Source organism: Suncus etruscus, chromosome 17 (genome assembly GCF_024139225.1).
Source record: "Suncus etruscus isolate mSunEtr1 chromosome 17, mSunEtr1.pri.cur, whole genome shotgun sequence".
Lineage (NCBI taxonomy): Eukaryota > Metazoa > Chordata > Mammalia > Eulipotyphla > Soricidae > Suncus > Suncus etruscus.
The window spans coordinates 1,099,987-1,120,113 of NC_064864.1; the positions used below are offsets into that span (position 1 = coordinate 1,099,987).

Sequence of the window (20,127 nt, forward strand, 5' to 3'; positions counted from 1 at the left end):
TGCCTTTCATTCAGAAGGTCATCAGTTCGAATCCGGCTTCCCATATGATCCCCTCGTGCCTGTCTGGAGCAATTTCTGAGCATGGAGCCAGGAGTTTCCCCTGAGAACTGCCGGATGTGACCCAAAAACCACAAAACAAAACAAAACAAAAGAGTCTTACTACTTTAGGGAGGGAGAAGGAATCATGACAGAGGCAGGAGTAGGCCCCTGAGAACAGAATATTGGCTCATGAAAGTAGCAGGAATTCCCCATCTGAGTCCTGACTGGCACTGCCAGCCTGCAGGAGACAAAACCCAGACCTGCAAGCCTCAGCCTGAAGTAAGGAGACCTGTTTCCTCTGGTCATACCCCTCCATGACCACAGGCGCCCTTTCAACTGCAGAATGAAGGCAGAGCGCCCCCCACCAGAAACTCACTGCTCCATGGCGGCCACGTGGCGGGTTTCAAGCTTGCCCTTGGTGAGCAGAGCAGAGGAGACCTTGCCCCCAAACAGGAGGCCGGCCTTGGCCATCTTCAGCAAGATGATCCGGACCAGCTCTCCCAGGTACAGGCTGCTGATCATCTTCTCAAACCTGTGAATTATCCAACACAGCATTGGAACACTCTGGCAGGGGACAGAGTGCCCTCTCCCAAAGCTCCCGGGCCACGCCCAAAGGCAGAACCTATGTGGAGGCAGGGCCACCCTCAGTAGCCTCAGTCCCATCCATCTCATCCTGCGGGGCTCTTTGGAGTCCACAGTTCTTGCTAAGGCAGCACAATCCTCAACTCAAAGAGATCAAAGAAGTCTTTCTGCTCATAAAGCACTTGATTTAGGCTGGAGAGATAGTACAGCAGTAGGGAGTTTGCCTTTCATGTAGCCAACCCAGGAAGGACAGTAGTTCAGATCCCAGCACCCCAAATGGTCTCCCATGCCTGCCAGGAGCAATTTCTTTTTATTTTGTTTTTATTTGGAGTCACTCCCAGCGGCGCTCAGGGATTTCTCCTGGCTCTGCACTCAGAAATCGCTCCTGGCAGGCTCAGCGAGCCATGTGGGATGCCGGGATTCAAACCACCATCTATCCTGGGTCAGATGCGTGCAAGGAAAACACCCTGCTGCTATGCTATCTCTCTGCCCTCCTGTCAGGAACAATTTCTGAGTGCAGAGCCTGAGCGCCACTGGGTGTGGCCCCCCAGACAACAACAACAACAAAGCACTTGACTCCAAGATTTATTTCAAATCACCCCTAGCTCAGGGGAGACAGGGTTGGGGTCTCTCCTTCATATTAAACATGAACAGCTTCAAAACAGCTTCATTTAGAGGTTTCGGGTATGTTCCAAGATGTCCAGGTGTTCCAAGATCTCCCAAGTCTTGCAGGATAAATCTACATTCCAGATGGGTCCAATGCCAGCAGCAAGAGAGAAAGTCGCTCTCTCCATGGAATGTGCTCTGGCAGCCCCAGAGATTTCACGGGATAGTGACTACAATAGCAGAGGCATCTGTGTCCACCTTGCCTTTGAGGCTGACTATAGTAAGTACTTCCTGCTTTGTAATAAACTAATAAATACAATGTTGGTTTCCACAAAATACCAATCCAAGGAAAATCTTTTTATGAGCAATTAATTTTATTATAAATTGTATCATAAGTACTTTATTATAAACATGTTAGGGGCCTATGAGATAGTACAGAGGTTAAAGCTCTTGCCTTGAATGCTTCTGGTCATGGTTTGGTCCCGGTATAGCATACAGTCCCCAAACACTACCAAAAGTGTTTCCTGAGCACAGAGCCAGAATTAAGTCCAGAGCACCACCAAGTATGGACCCCAAACAAACAAAAACAAACAAAACAAAAAAAAAGGTCTTAGAAGATTGCATTAGTAAGAGACAATAAAAATAAATCCAAATTAGCATATTAAGGAAATAGAATTTATTACAAGTAACATGAACAAAAGGAAGATGCGATTTAAAAAAATGAAGAGAGGTAACTACCACACTTCCTGAAACTGTACCAGCTTTGCACCATCAGAAACATGGGTGTGGGGGTCAGAGCGATGGCGCAAGATTTAGGACGTCTGCCTCATATGCACTAACCTAGGATGAACCGTAATTCAATCCCCCAGCGTCCCATATGGCCACTTAAGCCAGGAGCGATTTCTGAGTGCAGAGCCAGGAGTAATCCCTGAGTATCATCAGGTGTGGCCCATAAACCAAAACAACAACAACAACAACAAAAACCATGGGTGTGTATGGGGAAATAAGCACATGCAAAGCAGAACTGCTTTAGTGTTTAATGGATACTTAGACAGACTTCAAGTACTGATTCACCATGTCTTTGGAGGAAAAAACTGACTCCAGGCATGGGCTTAAGATATTGTACTATGGAGCATCTCATGAAAAATGTGTGATACCAGGCGGGTCTTCAGGGCCACGCCTGGTTAATCGGGCCCTGGGGGCGGGGGTGAGAAATTCCTCCCTAGGCATCCAAAAATTACAGAGGCTCGGCTGAGCTCAGAACACTCCGCATGCCAGGATTTCTGGGTGTCTTTGCCTGGTATGTTGGGGGCTCTGGGCAGGACGGCTAGCCATAGGACCCCTGGGCTGACCACTTGGTCCAGGTGAACAAGATTCCCCCCACACCAGGCAGGTCTTCAGGGCCACGCCTGGTTAATGGGGCCCTGGGGGGGGGGTGAGAAATTCCTCCCTAGGCATCCAAAAACTACAGAACCGCGCGGGGGCTCACGCCCCCGCACGTACTTCATGTACTTCATGTATTCAGAATATTCCTTATTCTTATGTTATGTTTTGCATATACAGAATGTTTATTTTGTATTCTGCCCTTTCCCACACCCATACAAAGCTTTTTTTTACTCCTTAACTCTCTAACCCCCTCTCAAACATCACTAACCTACATTACTCTTTAACTTCAGTAGTGTACAATCGTAATCACAGTCCAAAGCTGTGCATTGTGTGTGACAACCCCAAACTGTTTCAAGATACATAAAATGGACATGTATTTCTTTAGAATATTTTGTGTTTTTTTTTCAGACAGCTATAATTCTTGCTGAATTTTGTCTTATACAGTGATGATTCTAACCACTTTTTATCTTCTCTTTTTGAGCTGTTTAACAAGGAATTTTGGTGGAAGAGTCCCCCAGTTTAATGCTTATGATTGAACCATGTCATGGGAATCATTGGAATTGTTCTTATGGCCCCCATATGCGCCAATAACACCACGTGGCATTGCTTCTTATTTGCATAGGCACATTAAAATGGGAAAATACTATACATACAAATAAGATCCTATCTAATAGAGATTGGAACACACAAATCTTGTAGTGCAGAGGTACCTTACACCCTGAACATTGACATAACGACCTGGCACAGACCTCAGAAGAAAGGGCATAATCCATTCTCCCCTGAACCAGGGAAGCCATCCACGAAACATCCAGGCTGGTCTATAACATCACCTGGAAGCAATCCTCTACCACGGAAGACCTACACTGCTCAGACTTTGACCTGCTCAAAAGAGACTTCCCTTAACACTGAGAAGACTTAACAACAACAACGACCTGCTTACAGGACAGGGCTCCCTGTATTGCCCTTTGATTGTGAGGTGAAAGGAGAGGATGCTCCACATCCTGACTTCAATGTAAGATATGCAGATTCCAGGATTTTTAATACAGAAACATGATACCAACAACAGAGACTGTGTGAAAAATAAAAGTGTGTTGGCACTACAGACAATGTATTGGATTGGACGATCTAGCTTGCCTGGAGCCTAGACTTGGTCTTGTGCCAGGAAACTTCAGGGGTCGGGTCTCTTTGTACTTAGGCCAAGGTTATTTCTTTCCATGTCCCTCATATTTTGGTGGGCCTATGCAAACAACAATTGCCACTCTAACACCATTTTACTGTGCTCCTTTGACTCTAATCATTAAAAAGAACTCACTTAAAATTTGAGGTTAACGTAAGCTAATATGCATGTATATGGAAATGTAAGAAAATACTATGCCTGTAATGTTTAAGGAGTTACATAAGTTTTATGGCTTTAGATTGCTTTGTGTACTGTTAAGAAATATTATAATATGTTACAATCTGGGGACTTGAGGGACAAAGTAATTGTACATGGATTCTGTCTTATTTATCTTAATGTTCTTTGGCTGAAATTTCAAAGTTAAGATATCAGCAAGGGGACTTCTGAGAATTATGTTATGGGTGATTGTCCTTCCACTGTAACTTGACCTTGTCCTCTTTCTTTACACCCTTGTTCTCATAATTAAAAATAAAATAAAATAAAAGAAAGAAAGAAAAAAAAGAGAGAGAGAGGAAGAGAAATAAAAAAAAAAACAAAGATAAGAAAAACGTGTGATAAAGAGCAATGGGACCAACAACAACCAGCCTCACTTGGAGGGGCTTCAGCTTCCATTGCTATGAGTCAAAAGCTAAAACCAGTTGAGCGTCAAAGTAAATAGTAGTAGGGAAAAGGGCCAGAGTGATATCACAATGGGTAGATATTTTCCTTGGATGCAGTAGACCTAGTTTTTATCCTCTGCATCCCATATGATTCCCCCAAGCTTGCCAGAGGTAATTTCTGAGTGCAGAGACAGGAGTACCCCTGAGTGTCTGCCAGGCATGGCCCATAATAAATAAATAAATAAATAAATAAATAAATAAATAAATAAATAAATAAATAAATAAATAATGGGGATTTATAAGAGATAATACAGGGCTAGAAAGAACGTACACTGGGTGGGTCGGAGTTATAGCACAGTGAAGGTGTTTGCCTTGTATGCGGCAGATCTAGGACAGACCCGGGTTCGATTCCTGGCATCTCATATGGTCCCCTGAGACTGCCAGGATCGATTTATGAGTGCAGAGCCAAGAGCCAAGGAGTACCCCTGAGTGCTGCCAAGTGTGGCCCAAACTCCCACCCAATGTACATTGATTAAGAAAAGCACTTGCCTCACATGCAGCCTACTTGGGTTTAATTCCTGATACCCCAAGCCCTTCCAGGAGTGAGCCCTGAGTGCAGGGCCAGTGGATGCCCTGAGCACCACCAATGCCAAACAAAGATCAAGCGCCATGGCTCACACCTGCCTCTCACACTTGCCCTCCCGAACATGGAGCCCAATGAGGCTCCCAGCCCCATCCCCGCTTCCTTGACTTCACTTTCCTCCTCTGCCCAGGAAAATAAAGTCTTGGCTCCTAAAATTCTGTCCCAATGCAATGGGCTGAGAGCCCGAGAGTTCCTGGCACCTGTGTCCCCGTGACTGCTAGGGGGGACTCACAGCTGCTTCCCGGGGTTAAGAGAACCCAGGTCCAGCTCCCGGTCGAACTCGGTGCGAATGTCCTCCAGGGCCCCGTCATCCCCGAAGGCTCCCCACTCGGTGTTGATGCACATGCGGCCCTCGTCGCCCTCCACCAGGTCGATGTTGCTCAGGTCCTCCATGTAGCAGGCGTTGGTGCCGGTGCCTGAGAGGAGCCCAGAGGCAGTGAAAGTCAAAAGAAATTTTGCAGGGCTGAGGCAGGAAAACCAGCCGCCCTACCTCCTGAGAGTCTCTGAGCAGCTCACAAAGTGCTCTGGGCCATTCCTGGGAGTGGGGTCTCTCCCAGGGAGCAACCTCCAGCAAGTCTGAGGGTTCCTGAGGAGCAAGGCAAGTAAGCAAGTCTCCACTCATGAGATTCCCTGCTTGCAATGGTCATCAATGGAATCAGCCACGAAGAAAGTCCCTGATGAAAATGCATGAGCAAAGGAAGGAAGGAAGGAAGGAAGGAAGGAAGGAAGGAAGGAAGGAAGGAAGGAAGGAAGGAAGGAAGGAAGGAAGGAAGGAAGGAAGGAAGGAAGGAAGGAAGGAAGGAAGGAAGGAAGGAAGGAAGGAAGGAAGGAAGGAAGGAAGGAAGGAAGGAAGGAAGGAAGGAAGGAAGGAAGGAAGGAAGGAAGGAAGGAAGGAAGGAAGGAAGGAAGGAAGGAAGGAAGGAAGGAAGGAAGGAAGGAAGGAAGGAAGGAAGGAAGGAAGGAAGGAAGGAAGGAAGGAAGGAAGGAAGAAGGAAGGAAGGAAGGAAGGAAGGAAGGAAGGAAGGAAGAGAGGGAGGAAGAGAGGGAGGGAGGGAGGAAATAAAGAGGAATGAAAGTAGGAAAGAAGAAACAAAGGAAGGAATAAAGCAAAGTAGGAAAGAAGAAAGAAAGAACGAAGGAAAGAAGGAAAGTGACTGGCTGGCTGGCTGTGGGCATTAATTTTCTGTCTCCCCTCCCCTTTTCTCCGAAAGGGCCTACACTCACACCATAAATAACTCCAAGCCTGCCAAAACAAGCCCCGATCCTGCCCTATCCCTCCCTCCAGAGCAAGCTGGGTGAGTTACCAATGATAACACCAACTTCGCAGTGGGGGTCGTCATAGGCACACGTCATCATCGTCCCCACAGTGTCGTTGACCAAGGCCAGGACGTCCACATCCAGGTCTGGCAGCTGTGTCAGGACCCCATCGGAGCTCAATACCTCCCTCTTTATGAGGGGCAAATGGGTGAGTGAGTGAGACAAGCACCAGGTCCAGGGAAGTGTGGGGCCCCCTTTTCAACAGGGACCCAAACAAGTCCATGAACCAAGAATCATGCAGGCTCACCAGAAGGTGCAGTTGAGCTTCCACAGCTGAACGGACTTCCCATGGTCAGCTTATTTCCGCCCCCCCCCCCCAACCCAGACACACAATACAAGACACCTCCTACCCCGGGAGGGCCCCCAGAAATGCCTCACCTTGTGTTTCTTCATGGCTTTTTTCAGCACACTCACAACGTCTGTGTCCTGAATGCCCCATGCCTTAAAATTCTTCGTCCAGGAGAGCAGGATGCCCTGAATGTGATGGCAGAGAGGTTGACATTAGGGAGAGGAACTCCAAGTGTCTCCCCACAGTCCTCTGGAGAATACAACGTCCCACTCCTTTAGAGCCTTTCTCGGGGGCCATTTCTAATCACTGAAACATCTTTATTTGTTTCATCTCAGCAGCTTAACAACTGCTCTGGGGTGGCAGGAAAGGCAGTGGTGCTACAGAGAGTACCAGATCCCTGAGATAGCGGACAAGTTAGCAGAAAGTTCTGAGCCTCCGCTGATGCACCTATGAATGTTCTGGAGAAATTGCTGAGTCTGTGGCGCTTAATGGCCACAGGTGGGGCAGAAACTTCATGTCAAGTGACAAAAAATGAATCCCAATGTACAGAGTGATCTGCTTTAAGATGGTGTTTCCAAAGGCCAGAGCAGTAGTATAGCAGGTAAAGCTGTATGTGGCAGACCCAAGTTAGATCCTCGGCATCTCATATGGTTTCCCTGAGCACTACCAGGAGAGATTCTGGATCACAGAAACAGGAGTAACCCCTGGGTATCACTGGGTGTGGCCCAAAGCCAAAAAGTAAGAAACCCCCAAAAACAAAAAAACACCCAACTTTGTTTCCTCTTTCTTCTCGGGTCCCATTTTTATGCCTAATGGGGGCCATGTCACTGTAGGAGTCAGAGTTTGAGGCCTTATTCCTCACTTCTTTTTTTCCCCTCACTCTTCTTTTCTCTGCTGATTCTGGGTCTCACCCTCAGGGTGAGCAGAAACAGTGACCTTCAGAGCAAACCACACACAGCCTCTTTGATCATGTCTTGAAATCTTAATACTATTTTTCCCACAATATGGAGGCTCCTCCAAAAACTGGAAATTGAGCTCCCATATGATCGATCCTGCTATACCACTCCTAGGGATATACCCAAGGAACACAAAAATACAATACAAAAAAACCCTCCCTCACACCTATATTCATCACAGCACTATCTACAATAGTTAGACTCTGGAAACAACCAAGATGCCCTTCACCAGAGGAATGCTAAAGAAACTGTGGTAAGGACCAGGAGAGATAGCACAGCGGCATTTGCCTTGCAAGCAGCCGATCCAGGACCTAAGGTGGTTGGTTCGAATCCCGGTGTCCCATAGGGTCCCCCGTGCCTGCCAGGAGCTATTTCTGAGCAGACAGCCAGGAGTGACCCCTAAGCACTGCCGGGTATGGCCCAAAAACCAAAAAAAAAAAAAAAAAAAAAAAAAAAATACAAAAGAAAAGAAAAGAAAAGAAACTGTGGTACATATGGTACATGTGGTACAATGGAATATTATGCAGCTGTCAGGAGAGATGAAGTCATGAAATTCTCCTATAAGTGGATATACATGGAATCAATTATTCTGAGTGAAATAAGTCAAAGGGAGAGAGATAGACACTGAATAGTCTCACTCATGTGTGGGGTTTAAGAAAAATAAAAGGCATTATTGTAATAACACCCAGAGACACTAGAGATGAGGGCTAGTAGGACCGGCCCATGATAGAAAGCTTACTACAAGGAGTGGTGAATTCAGTTAGAGAAATAACTGCACTGAGAATTATGACAATGGTAGTGAGTGAGCGAAGTAGAATGCCTGTCTCGAATTCAGGCAGGGGTGGGGAGGAGAGAGATGGGGGCTTTGGTGGTGGGAATGTTGCACTGGTGAAGGAAGTGGACTAAAACCCAACTACAAACATGTTTGTAATCATGGTGTTTAAATAAAGATATTATTTAAAAATACAATTATTCCCTTGATCCTTTTTCTTTTGTTTGTGTTTGATTTTTGGTTTTTGGGCCACTTCTAGTGACATCAGAGGTTATTCCTAGCTATATGCTCAGAAATTGCTCCTGACTTGGGGGACCTATGGGACACCAGGACATGAAACCGTCCTGGGTCAGTCATGTGCAAGGCAAACGTCCTACCACTGCACCACTGCTCTGGTCCTCCCTTTATCCTTTCTTTATAACCTAAGGAAACAACCATGTCCCTCCATGCAAAGTCTTTCCTGATCTAGAGATGATGAGAATTTCCCTTATGGGGAATCAAAGGAATAAGTGATTAACCCATTCCTCAATCAGCGTAGTATCAAACACCTATGAACATAATGCCCATCCTTCAAAGGAACGTCCTGAATTGTGGCCTTTCCCCCAGAGACACAAAATAAAACAGGGGAATAAGCGGTTGCACAGCAGGTAACCTTGCATGTGGCCAATCCAGGTTCGATCCCTGGCATTTCATATAGTCCCCTGAGCACCACCAGGAGTAATGCCTTAGCACAGACCCAGGAAGTTAAGTACCCACAGATGCGACTCAAAAAAAAAAAAAAAAGAAAGAAAGAAAAGAAAAGAAAAGAAAAGAAAGAAAAAAAACACCAAAGAAAGAAAACAGAAGGGGGCCGGGCGGTGGCGCTAAAGGTAAGGTGCCTGCCTTGCCAGCGCTAGCCTTGGACGGACCGCGGTTCGATCCCCCGGTGTCCCATATGGTCCCCCGAGCCAGGAGCGACTTCTGAGCGCATAGCCAGGAGTAACCCCTGAGCGTTACCGGGTGTGGCCCAAAAACAAAAAAAAAAAAAGAAAGAAAGAAAGAAAACAGAAAAAGAAAATAACGAAGAGGGAAGCTGGGCTGCTGTCCTTCCTGGCCTGACCCCTGCATGGGCTCCCACTGTCCAGCTTCTCCCACAAACCCTGCTCGCTTTGTCCTCCCTCCCCCATGTAGAACTTACCTCGTCCAGTTTGGTCTGTCTGCAGGGAAAGGAAAAAGTCAGGCCTAGAGGCAGCTTCTTATGCTGTAGACCCTTTGCCTTCATAAAATCTTCCAGGCAGTCGGCGACGTAGTCAAACAGCTACGGTGGAGGGGAAAGCACCAGATGGGAAGCTAAGGGCCAGTCACCCCATGCTGCACATCACATCTCCCCTCCCACACCATGGGACCCCCCCTTTGGTACCTTGGTGCCGTTCCCTTGGATGATCTCATTGGGAGTTGGATAAAACTGGCTCTCCATCTGGACCTCGTGTTTCCCCTCTTCAGAGACTTGAACCTTCAACACTCGAAATTTGGATCCCCCGAGATCCAGAGAAAGAAACTCCCCTTTTTCTGTCAAACGACAAGCACAAAGGTGTGGGTTCCTGAACCCTGTTAGAAGTCGGTTGTATCTGGGGATCCCTCTCCTAAACTTTGTCTGAGGCTATTTGTTTGGAGTTTCTGGTTATGCTCCACAAGATCTCCTCACTCATTTAATTCAGGCTTGCATAAGTGCAGGTAAGATGATTGTGCTTTGCTTTTAATAAATAAATAATAAATAAATGCAAATTAAAAAGTCAGGTGTGTAAGACACGGAACCCATTCAGCGTATCGCCATGGCTGGAAGGGTGCAGCCCTGAATCCCACAGACATGAGCTTTCATGGAAACTGTGTGGCCCATACCCTAGAGACTCCTGGTAGGCCCAGAAGAAGGGAGAACCTGCCCCAGGGTGACAGGCCTTGCCCTGATCCCCACCTGCTGTGATGATCATCGGGATCTTTAAGAGGCTCTAAGGTTTCCCTCCCTGAGCAGGTGCCTGTAGACCCCCCATTCCTAGCAGAGTTTCTCCCTAAAACAACCCTCTCCAAAAGTGCTTTCTTGGGTTCAGAGTGATAGCACCGTGGCAAGAGCACCGTGGTAAGATGTTTACCTTGCACAGGGCCAACCCAGGACAGACCTCGGTTCAATCCCTGGCATCCCATATGGCCCCTGAGCCTACCAGGAGTGATTTCTGAATACAGAGCCAGGAATAGCCCCTGAGTGCCAAAGCCAACTTTGGCCCCAAAACAAAATAAAAAGTGCTTTCTTGGGGTTCTTAGGGAACAGCCCAAGGGAGCCCCTTCATCAGAGAATTACATCAGGGATCCTTACATCCTCCCGAGGTTCTCTGGGGACAGAGGACAGGAAGAGAGGCCGTGGTGGTGGTGGTGGGGAGGCTTCACCATCCTTCCTTGCACCCAAGAAGCTAACTGTGCCATCACTGCTCTTTTATTTGGGGGGGGGGGTCACACCCAGCGGCGCTCAGGGGTTACTCCTGGCTCTATGCTCAGAAATCGCTCCTGGCAGGCACAGGGGACCATATGATATGGGATGCCGGGATTTGAACCACCGTCCTTCTGCATAAAAGACAAACGCCTTACCTCCATGCTATCTCTCCAGCCCTGCCCTCACTGCTCTTAAAGCACAAGCCAAGCCTTCCTCACACTCGAGAGAGGCCTAGAAGGCTGCAGCAGGACAGGGAGAGGGAAGGATCTGTGGTTTCTATTTTCATTTCTTTATTTATTTCGGTTTTTGGGTCACACCATGCTGTGCTTAGGGTCACTTCTGGCTCTGTACTCAGAAATAGCTCCTGGCATTGGTCACCACAAAATTCCTCATGGGATCTTCGAGCACCCCCACACCCTGTTCTGCCCAACTTCACACCCCACCCAGAGCCCTGGCAGGGATGCTGGGCTTGCACATAAGGGCAACTCTGGCTCATTCCCCGGCACCCAGAATCCTCCAAGCACTGCCAGGTGTGGCAAAATAATAACAACAACAACGATGGCAATGATGATGATATGATAATAATAATAATAATAATAATAATAATAATGACAATGCTCAGGGCCAACATAGTGCTGAGAGCCGGCCCCTCTCCTGTACTGGGCCTGTGCCCGACCTCTTGAACCACATTGCCTGCTAAACGTGTGTTGTTTTAGCTCTTCCATTGGTCCTCCTTTGTTCCAGTTTCAGAAAACTAACGCCACTCTCAGAGAAACTAAAGATAAACATTTGGGGGGGGGGGGTTCTGGGAATTGGGCCACCCCAGAGGTGCTCAAGGCTTACTTACTCCTGGCTCTGCACTGAGGGACCATGCCTGGTGAAACTCGGAGGATCACATTTGGTTCTGGGGATTGAAACCGCGGCTGCCCAGTGCCCCACCCACTGTACTATCTCTCCAACTCTCTCTCTGGTCCAAAGGCTGAACATCTTGCCATCAGTGACTGCAAAATGACACGTGAACTCCACCATGGAGCTTCCCCGACATCTCCTGTCTGCTTCCTCTCATTTCTCACTTCGGAGAGCCTCAAATCTGTCTATCTGAAAGAAAAATGCCTCTTTCCATGCATTCAACAAATAGTCCCCAGCCTAGTGAGCACCAGACATTAGTCAGGACACAGATGCTGTGGGGAAGAACATGCAGTCTCACTCCTGGCTGTTGAGCCAGTGTGGGAAACCCCTTTTAAAATGCTCCCCCAGGGCCGGAGAGATAGCACAGCGGTAGGGCATTTGTCTTGCATGCAATCGACCCAGGAGGGATCTGGTCCCCCAGTCTGCCAGGGGCTATCTCTGAGTGTAGAGCCAGGAGTAACCCCTGAGCGCAGCCGGGTGTGGCTCAACAACCAATCAATTAATTAATCAACAAATAAAGATAAAAAATGCTCCCCCATAGATGAGCACCCCCAGTGAGGCGACAATCTTCAAGCTGAGTTGGGAGTTTCCACTCCCAAGGGAAGAATGCCAGAGGGGCAACAAAGCGAGGAGGCAGACAGGGAAAGGTGAGGCGTTGACATCCATGGGACTGGGGTGAGAAACTGTGCGTGCTCAGCCCACAAAGCACAGATAGGGGTGCTGAGGCAGGATGGGGCGAGGGCTGGAAGGGAGTCAGGGCACAGAGCGTGACACAAGGGAGACCCTGCTAGTGAGTAGCACAGGCCGAGGGCCACTCACCGGAGCCGTCCGGGATGGCCCTGACGAAGGTGGGTAGCATCTTCACGGCGGCCGTGGGGTTAGTGTCCTTGTCCAGGCCCTTCCGCATCTCGGCCTGGAAGCGTGCCATGAGGTCCAGCAGCGTCTCGTCGGACAGTCGCATGTGGTACAGGAACCTGTCCACCTGTGGGACACTTGGGTTGAGGCTGTGCACCCCGGGCCCCCACAGCTGAGCTCAGGCTTCTAGGGACAGCTCAGGGTAGATTGGACCCCACCGGGGGCAAGGCAGGGACTGAATGAACAGAACCCGGAGATGCAAAAAAGGGCGGATGCTGAGCCCCCTACAGGGAGACTGGCCAAGGAACCGCTCTCCATTACTCTTGTGGGGTTTTGAGTTAGGGGCCACATCCAGAGGTGTTTGTTGTTCCCCTTCCCTCTGTGCTCTGGGTTTGCTGCTGGCTGTGCTGTGCTTGGAATGAAAGAGGCCAGCTGCAGGCCTGATAAGCATCTTAATGCCTGTGCTATCTCGCTGGCCCCATCATTCTTCCATTTTATTTTATTTTATTTTTTCTTCATTTTGGGGGGGTCTCACTTGATGATAAAAAGGGGCAAAATCTTAGAAATATTTGTTTGCTTGTTCATTTTAGGGCCACACTCAGTAGTGCTCAGGGGTAACTCTTGTGTCTGCAATCAGGGATCGATCACTTCTGGAAGACTTGGGACCATAGGGATGCCGAGGATTGAACCTGGGTGAGCTGTGTGCAAAGTAGGTGCCCTATTCACTATACTACTGCTTTGGTTTCTGATATAGCTCATTTTTTTTTTTTTTGGCTTTTGGTTTTTGGGCCACCCCCGGTGATGCTGAGGGGTTACTTCTGGCTATGCACTCAGAAATCACTCCTGGCAGGCTCGGGGGACCATACGGGATGCCAGGAATCAAACCAGGTCAGTCCTGGGTTGGCCGCGTGCAAGGCAAACACCCTACCCTTGTGCTATTACTATGGCTCCTACAGTCTAACTTTTAAACCCAGTTTATATGGCTATTGGAAATGAATGAATGCCACTCCAGAAGCCAGGAAACCAGAACTAAGAAACGTCAGTGCCCCCTTGAAGAAAGCTGTGGAAATCAGGGGGCCTCTCTCCCTCTCCCACCATGAGAAGGGGGCCCGGCCCATCAACGGTAGGTGGAGAATCTTCTTCAGGTGGAAGCCTGGATTCCTAGAGCTCACTGGCATGGGCTAGTGGCAAAGGTGCCCTTTCCTGCCACTTTGCTTTCTACATCGCCTCTCTCCTATCTGGGTTCCCAGGGGCTTGTTCCCAACCTGCTCTAGCTGACGTGCTCCAGAAAGAAGCATTCCCACAATTTCCTCTAAGGCCAAGAACACACTTGGCGGCTTACATGTGGTTGCCACAGCCGTCTCGGTAGCCAGCGAGCAGAAGAGGGTCTTCGAAGCTTGGAGCCACAGCATGGCCCCGGGCAAGGCAGGGACTCCAGAGCAGCCTCTCACACCTTATCCCAAGGCAGGGTCAGGGTTCCCACCCAGCTAGAGTAGAATCTGCAAACCTAACATGCAAATTTTTTTCCTCATGCAGGGCCCAGATGACCTTTATCAAAGACCTGTGGGCGAGAGACCATGAGGCCAGAAATAGCTTCACAGGAAAAGAGCACTTGGGCATTGAGCCAGGATGAGGAGAGTAGATGTCACGAGGCCACAAAGCTTCACCTCAACTTCCTGTTCACCCCACTGTGTGTGTGACTCGTCGGTTGACCTGGACACTCGGGCCTGGAGAAACCAGGGAGTGGACATAGCCAGGGGACAGGGCATTGCAGAGGACAAGATCCCCCTCAGACTGTGCCTCTGAACCTCATGCTCTCATTTTCTCTCAGCCCCACAGGAGCCAGAGTTTTGTGAGGCTTCTTCAGGTTGTCACCCCAACTAGTTAGTAGTGGTTTATTTATTTTTTATTTTTTTATTTTTTTGGTTTTTGGGCCACACCCGGCGGTGCTCAGGGGTTACTCCTGGCTGTCTGCTCAGAAGTTGCTCCTGGCAGGCACGGGGGACCCTATGGGACACCGGGATTCGAACCAACCACCTTGGGTCCTGGATCGGCTGCTTGCAAGGCAAACACCGCTGTGCTATCTCTCCGGGCCCAGTAGTGGTTTATTAAGGGGTCATGAGGACTTGGAGTTGAAGAGTCATTCAGAACTCTGGGTGAGGGGCCAGAGTGATAGCACAGCAGTAGGGTGTTGGCCTCACAAGCTACCGACCCAGGACACATCTGGGTCAATTCTTGGCATCCCATATTGTCCCCCAAGCCTGCCGGGAGTGATTTTTGAGCGCAGAAACAGGAGTAACCCCTGAGCACCAATGGGTGTGACCCCAAAACAAACAAACAAACAAACAAAAAAACTCTGGGTGACAAGTTAGCAAGAGTACCTTGTCTTTTATTTTGTTGTATTTTCCATAATTCCTGGTAGAGCTGATAGATGTGAAGGGTCAAACAAAAAAGCTCTAATTTCTATCCCCGCTGGTGAGGTAGACAGACTCAGGCCTACGTGAGGCAGGGAAGGTGGCTGAGTTACAGAAAGTCAAGTCCAATTTGTGACCAAGCAGAATGTGATTACCTTCAGAATCAAGAAGGCAACAAGCAACACATTGAACATAGGAAGAGCGAAGTAAAAAAAGAAAAGAAAAAACAAACCATAAGCTCTGAGTTGCTGATACAGATGAGAGCCAGGAAGGACTTTAGACATCACCTGGTCCAAAGGTGCCAGATTATGATGTGAGAGCCATAAACCTAGTGATTTTGCTTCAGAAAATTTGTCCTTAGAATATAATTCCACAAGTGGAGAACACTGAATATAAACCGATACTAATGATAGCAATATCTCAGAGATTAAACAATGCTTTGGAAAGTAGCAGATAGCCAAGAAAAAGGTTGAGTTTGATCATTTCTCACGAACACTATGATAATTATGAGGGGACCAGAGAGGTGATACCACAAGCAAAGCACCTGCTTACAGACAATGCCAGCTCAATTCCCGTCACCACCTTGGGTGGCACCAGGAGTGACCCTTGAAGTCAGAGCCAGAGTTAAGCTCTGAGCACAGCTGGTGTGATGCAAAAATAAACAAAATATTTTAAAATAAAAAATATAATAATAGGACTAGAGTGATAGCACAGCGATAGAGTGTTTGCCTTGAATGTGGCCAACCTGGGTTCGATCTCTGACATATGCTCCCCTGAACCTGCCAAGAGTGATTTCTGAGCACAGAGCCAAGATTAACCCCTAAAATATGTAAAATATTTAAAAAAATATATATATATGTATGATAGGGGCTGGAGTGATAGTACAGTGGGTAGGGCATTTGCCTTATACATGGCTGATCCGAATTTGAACCAGTTCCCTGAACACTACCAGGAGTGACCCCTGAGTGAAGAACCAGGAGCCACCCCTGAGCATTGCAGGGTGTGGTCACAAAACAAAACAAAAAACAAAGATATATATATATATATATATAATGATATTATGGATAATTCAGTGGATAAAAGATTAACAATTTTAATTTTTAAATAATTTCAGAACCCAAGACAGAATAATTTTAAAAATAATAGAGAAGTGACCTTTGTATGGTTTATATATAAAAATTTATAAAGGACAAAAATCCAGAATTGTTTATTGTTATAGACATAACTAAGAACACATGCCACAAAAATGATGAAAGATTTCACATGTCAAATATGACAGTGTTCGTGGGAGGGAACATTTCCGTTTTTCGTAATGTTGACTTAGAGAGTCGTACAAAAAAATGTACACAGGGGACATATCTCAGTTCTCTTCTGAAGAGGGGCCGGTCTCCAGGTCAGGGACCAGCCTGCCCAAGGTCACCAACAAGTCAAATCGCATCAATATATCGAGCGAGGAAAGAGTCTGTCAGAAGAATTTCCTCCCCCCACCCCCCCCCCCCGGTTTTGTGTGTAAACTAAATGTAGGGATGAGAGGTGGGTGTGTGGAGTAGCGTCAGGAAGAGGAGGATCTGTGAGGTAATGTTGGGATGAGGAGGAGAGAGAGTCAGTGAACCAATCTGGGATAAGGAGGACGGTCTGTGAACTAAAAGGGATGAGGAGGATCTGTGACATAATGTCATGATGAGGAAGAGGGTCTGTGAAGGAATTTAGGATGAGGAATTGGGTCAGTGAAGTCATGTTGGGCTGAGAAGGAGAGTCAGCGAACTAACTTGGGATGAGGAGGACCATCTGTGAACTGAATGGGATGAGGAGGAGGTCTGTGAAATAATTCCAGGAAGAGGAGGTGGTCTATAAAGTAACATTGGGATGAAGAGGAGGGTCAGTGAACTAAATGGAATGAGGAGGAGGGTCTGAGAAGTAATGTCGGGCTGAGGAGGAGAGTCTGTGAACTAACTCAGGATCAGGAAGAAGGGCAGTGAAGGAACTCGGGAGGAGGAAGTGGGTCTCTGAAATAACACCAGGAAGAGAAGCAGGGTCAGTGAACTAAGGTGAGGACGAGGAAGTGGGCTAAGCTGCTTGAGTGTCTCAACTGCAGTTGTGCGAGGCCAGGGGAAGGCTCCAGAGCCAAGGCAAAACTCGGCGTGCCACTTTCCAGGTACTTCCACGCTGTGGAGGCTTGAATGAGCCAGTGTTCCAGAATTTGTGACTCACCTCGAAGATCACGCTATATTTCAAAAGTCATAAATCACCTCACTCCCCTGGAGGCCACCAGGTCACATCCTTCCTGTGGCTCCCAAGCCCTCTGGACCCTGCTCAGCTCCATCTCCGCCTGTTCCCTTCCCCTGCTGGGACCAGAGGGTCAACACTGCCCATAGGACCTAGAACAGATCCTGGAAGTTTGTATTTCCTGTCAAACGCTCCTTCTGCATGTGGCCTTGGTGGAGGGGAACAAATGAATGGGCCACCAGAGATGCAAAGACAGGACTTGGTGGCAGCACAGCAGGTGTGAAGAATTCAGGCCACTGAGCTTCCCTGGGGTTGGGGAGGGGGGTGTGGAGACGCCACAGCACAGGTACAGCTTTGCCAACAGGGGCTGAGAGCTCCTGGGCTGGGACCCCCCAAATGTAAATTCAGATGGTTTCCTGGATCGATTCCGAAGGTTTTCTATAACCAGCCTGAATGGTAGCTTGGAGGGATAGGGTGCTTGCCTTCTAAGCAACTGACCTAGGTTCAATTCCCAGGATCCCAGAGGTCCCCTGAACACCATTAGGAGTGATTTGTGAGTGCAGAGCTAGGAGAAAGCACTGAACACCAACCGAGTATGGCCCCAAGAACATAACAAAGCAGGGATGGAGAGATAGCACAGCAGCCGATCCAGGACAGACAGTGGTTCAAATCCTGCTATCTCATATGATCCCCTGAGCCTGCCAGGAGTGATTTCTGAGTGCCACTAGGTATGGCCCCAAAACTAATAATAAAAACAACAATAATATTTTCTCTAACCTCAGCCAATGTATAGGATTGAGTGGGAGGGAGTATAGCCTATGGGGGCAGTATACCTCCTCTGTTCTTGCAAGGCTGGAGGAGCAGAGACTTGGGTCTCACCCTCCTTCCACTTTAGATATCCAGGAAGAGGCTGGGTCAGGTGGACTTGGAAAAGCAGCAGTGTTAGCTGTGAGCTATGAGCAGAGGGCACTAGAGCAAAGAAGTGGCCACTGAGGCAGGCTGGGCTCCCTTCCCACTGGTGCCTCTGACTGAGGGGCAACTTCTCATGAGCCCACGTTGGAATGAATTCTGCAGGTGAGGTCTTTGGCAAAGTGGCCAACAGCAGACAGCTCTAAGAATATACGTCTGTATACGCAAATAATGAATATCTCCATTGTAGTGTAATCCAACATATTATATATTATCTCTCTGAGTGCCTAGATTTATATTCTTTCAAACATATTAAGAATCAGGCAAATTGTGGGCCAGAGAGATAGCACAGCAGTAGGGCATTTGCCTTGCATGCAGACAATCCAGGACAAACTGTGGTTCAAATCCCAGCATCCCAGATGATTCCCAGAGCCTGCCAGGACAATTTCTGAATGCAAAACCAGGAGTAACTCCTGAGCGCTGCCAGGTGTGCCCCCCGCCCCCCAAAAAAAGGATCAGGCAAATTAAAGTTTCTCAGAAATCTTGCTGTTCCAACCCCACCTGATCTAGCCTCTTCCTGGATATTTAAGGTGAAGGCAGGGTGAACCCCAAATTTCTGGCTCCTCCTCCTTGCAAAAAGAGAAGAGGGATACAAATTAAAATTTCTCAATTTAGGGAAACCAGAGCAATAGCACAATGAGTAGAGAGCTTTCCTTGCATGCAAGTTGCTGGGGTTTGGTCCCCAGCATCCTATATGGTCCCCTGAACACCACCAGGTGCATCCCCCCAAAAACAAACATACAAATCTATTTAGGACTGGAGAAATAGCACAACAAGGAAGGTGCTTGCCTTGAGCTCAGCCAACCTTGAGATAAATCCCTAGCATCACATCTGGTACCTGAGCACAAGAGCCAGAAGGAAGGCCTGGATGGCTCTCAAAAGAACCAAACAGGGACAGACCTAGGTTCGATCCCTGGCATCCCATATGGTCCGTTGAGCCTGCCATGAGCAATTTCTGAGGGCAGAGCCAAGAATAACCCCTGAGAGTTTTTGGGGCTGGCCCAAAAGCCAAACCAAAACAAATAAACAAACAAAATTCTTTAAAAAAAAAAACAACTCCTGGGCCCGGAGAGATAGCACAGCGGCGTTTGCCTTGCAAGCAGCCGATCCAGGACCAAAGGTGGTTGGTTCGAATCCCGGTGTCCCATATGGTCCCCCGTGCCTGCCAGGGGCTATTTCTGAGCAGACAGCCAGGAGTAACCCTTGAGCACCGCCGGGTGTGGCCCAAACCCCCCCCCCCAAAAAAAACAAACAAACAACAACAACAACAAAAAAAAAACTCCTATTCTCCCCTGTCAAACATCCCTTACAGAAAACACAATCCGGTCTTCACCTTTGAAAGGTTTTCTCCCCATCCCTTTCTGCTTTCTGCCTGAAAGTTCTGAATAGTAAACTCAGGGCTCAAGGACATATGCAGGGTGGGAGACTGACTTGCTTTCTTTCTTTCTCTCAAAAGACCTGGACTAGCCTGAGTCTCCTGCATTTATTCTGACCCTCTCTGCCACCCTCTTGGATCCCAGCAGGGTCCCCTTTGCACCCAGGAGAGAGGAAACCGGCCATCTCTCCGGTTCCCAGACCATACCTTCTTGATCTGATCCTCCTTAAGCTTGGAGAAGAAAAACGCGGTGAGGTGCACGGCGAACATCTCTCCACCTCTGGTTCCTCCCGAGACAGGCAGAGATCTCTGTGGGGATGGACTCCCGAGGCTCCTGCATGCAGCCTGCTCCTTCCTCTTGGGGCTGGGGACCTCCACAGGGCAGTCTGCTCCCGATTAAATACTTGCCGGCTGTTGAGCTCAATGATTAAACTTTGTCCTGCTCCCGGGTCCCTCCCTCCAGCACACACTGCATTGTCTAGCAGGACAGAGAGAAGCCGGGGAGTCGCCTGTCCCTTTGAGAAGCACAAAATCTCGTTGCTAAGGGACAAC

At 48.2% G+C, this 20,127-nt stretch overlaps 1 protein-coding gene across 1 annotated transcript in view; it reads right to left on the reverse strand.

Annotated features, from left to right (window-relative positions):
• The window catches only part of HKDC1 (hexokinase domain containing 1), a 39,185-nt gene extending 19,288 nt beyond the window's left edge, over positions 1-19,897 (reverse strand). The window contains exons 1-8 of the mRNA XM_049764551.1: positions 19,783-19,897; positions 12,556-12,718; positions 9,766-9,914; positions 9,544-9,663; positions 6,728-6,823; positions 6,337-6,442; positions 5,265-5,448; positions 416-571 (exon numbers count right to left, since the gene is read on the reverse strand). Of these exons, the coding sequence (XP_049620508.1) occupies positions 416-571; positions 5,265-5,448; positions 6,337-6,442; positions 6,728-6,823; positions 9,544-9,663; positions 9,766-9,914; positions 12,556-12,718; positions 19,783-19,845 (1,037 nt within the window). The 5' untranslated portion in view covers positions 19,846-19,897. The remainder of the gene's footprint in view (positions 1-415; positions 572-5,264; positions 5,449-6,336; positions 6,443-6,727; positions 6,824-9,543; positions 9,664-9,765; positions 9,915-12,555; positions 12,719-19,782) is intronic.
• Between the last annotated feature and the right edge of the window lie 230 nt (positions 19,898-20,127).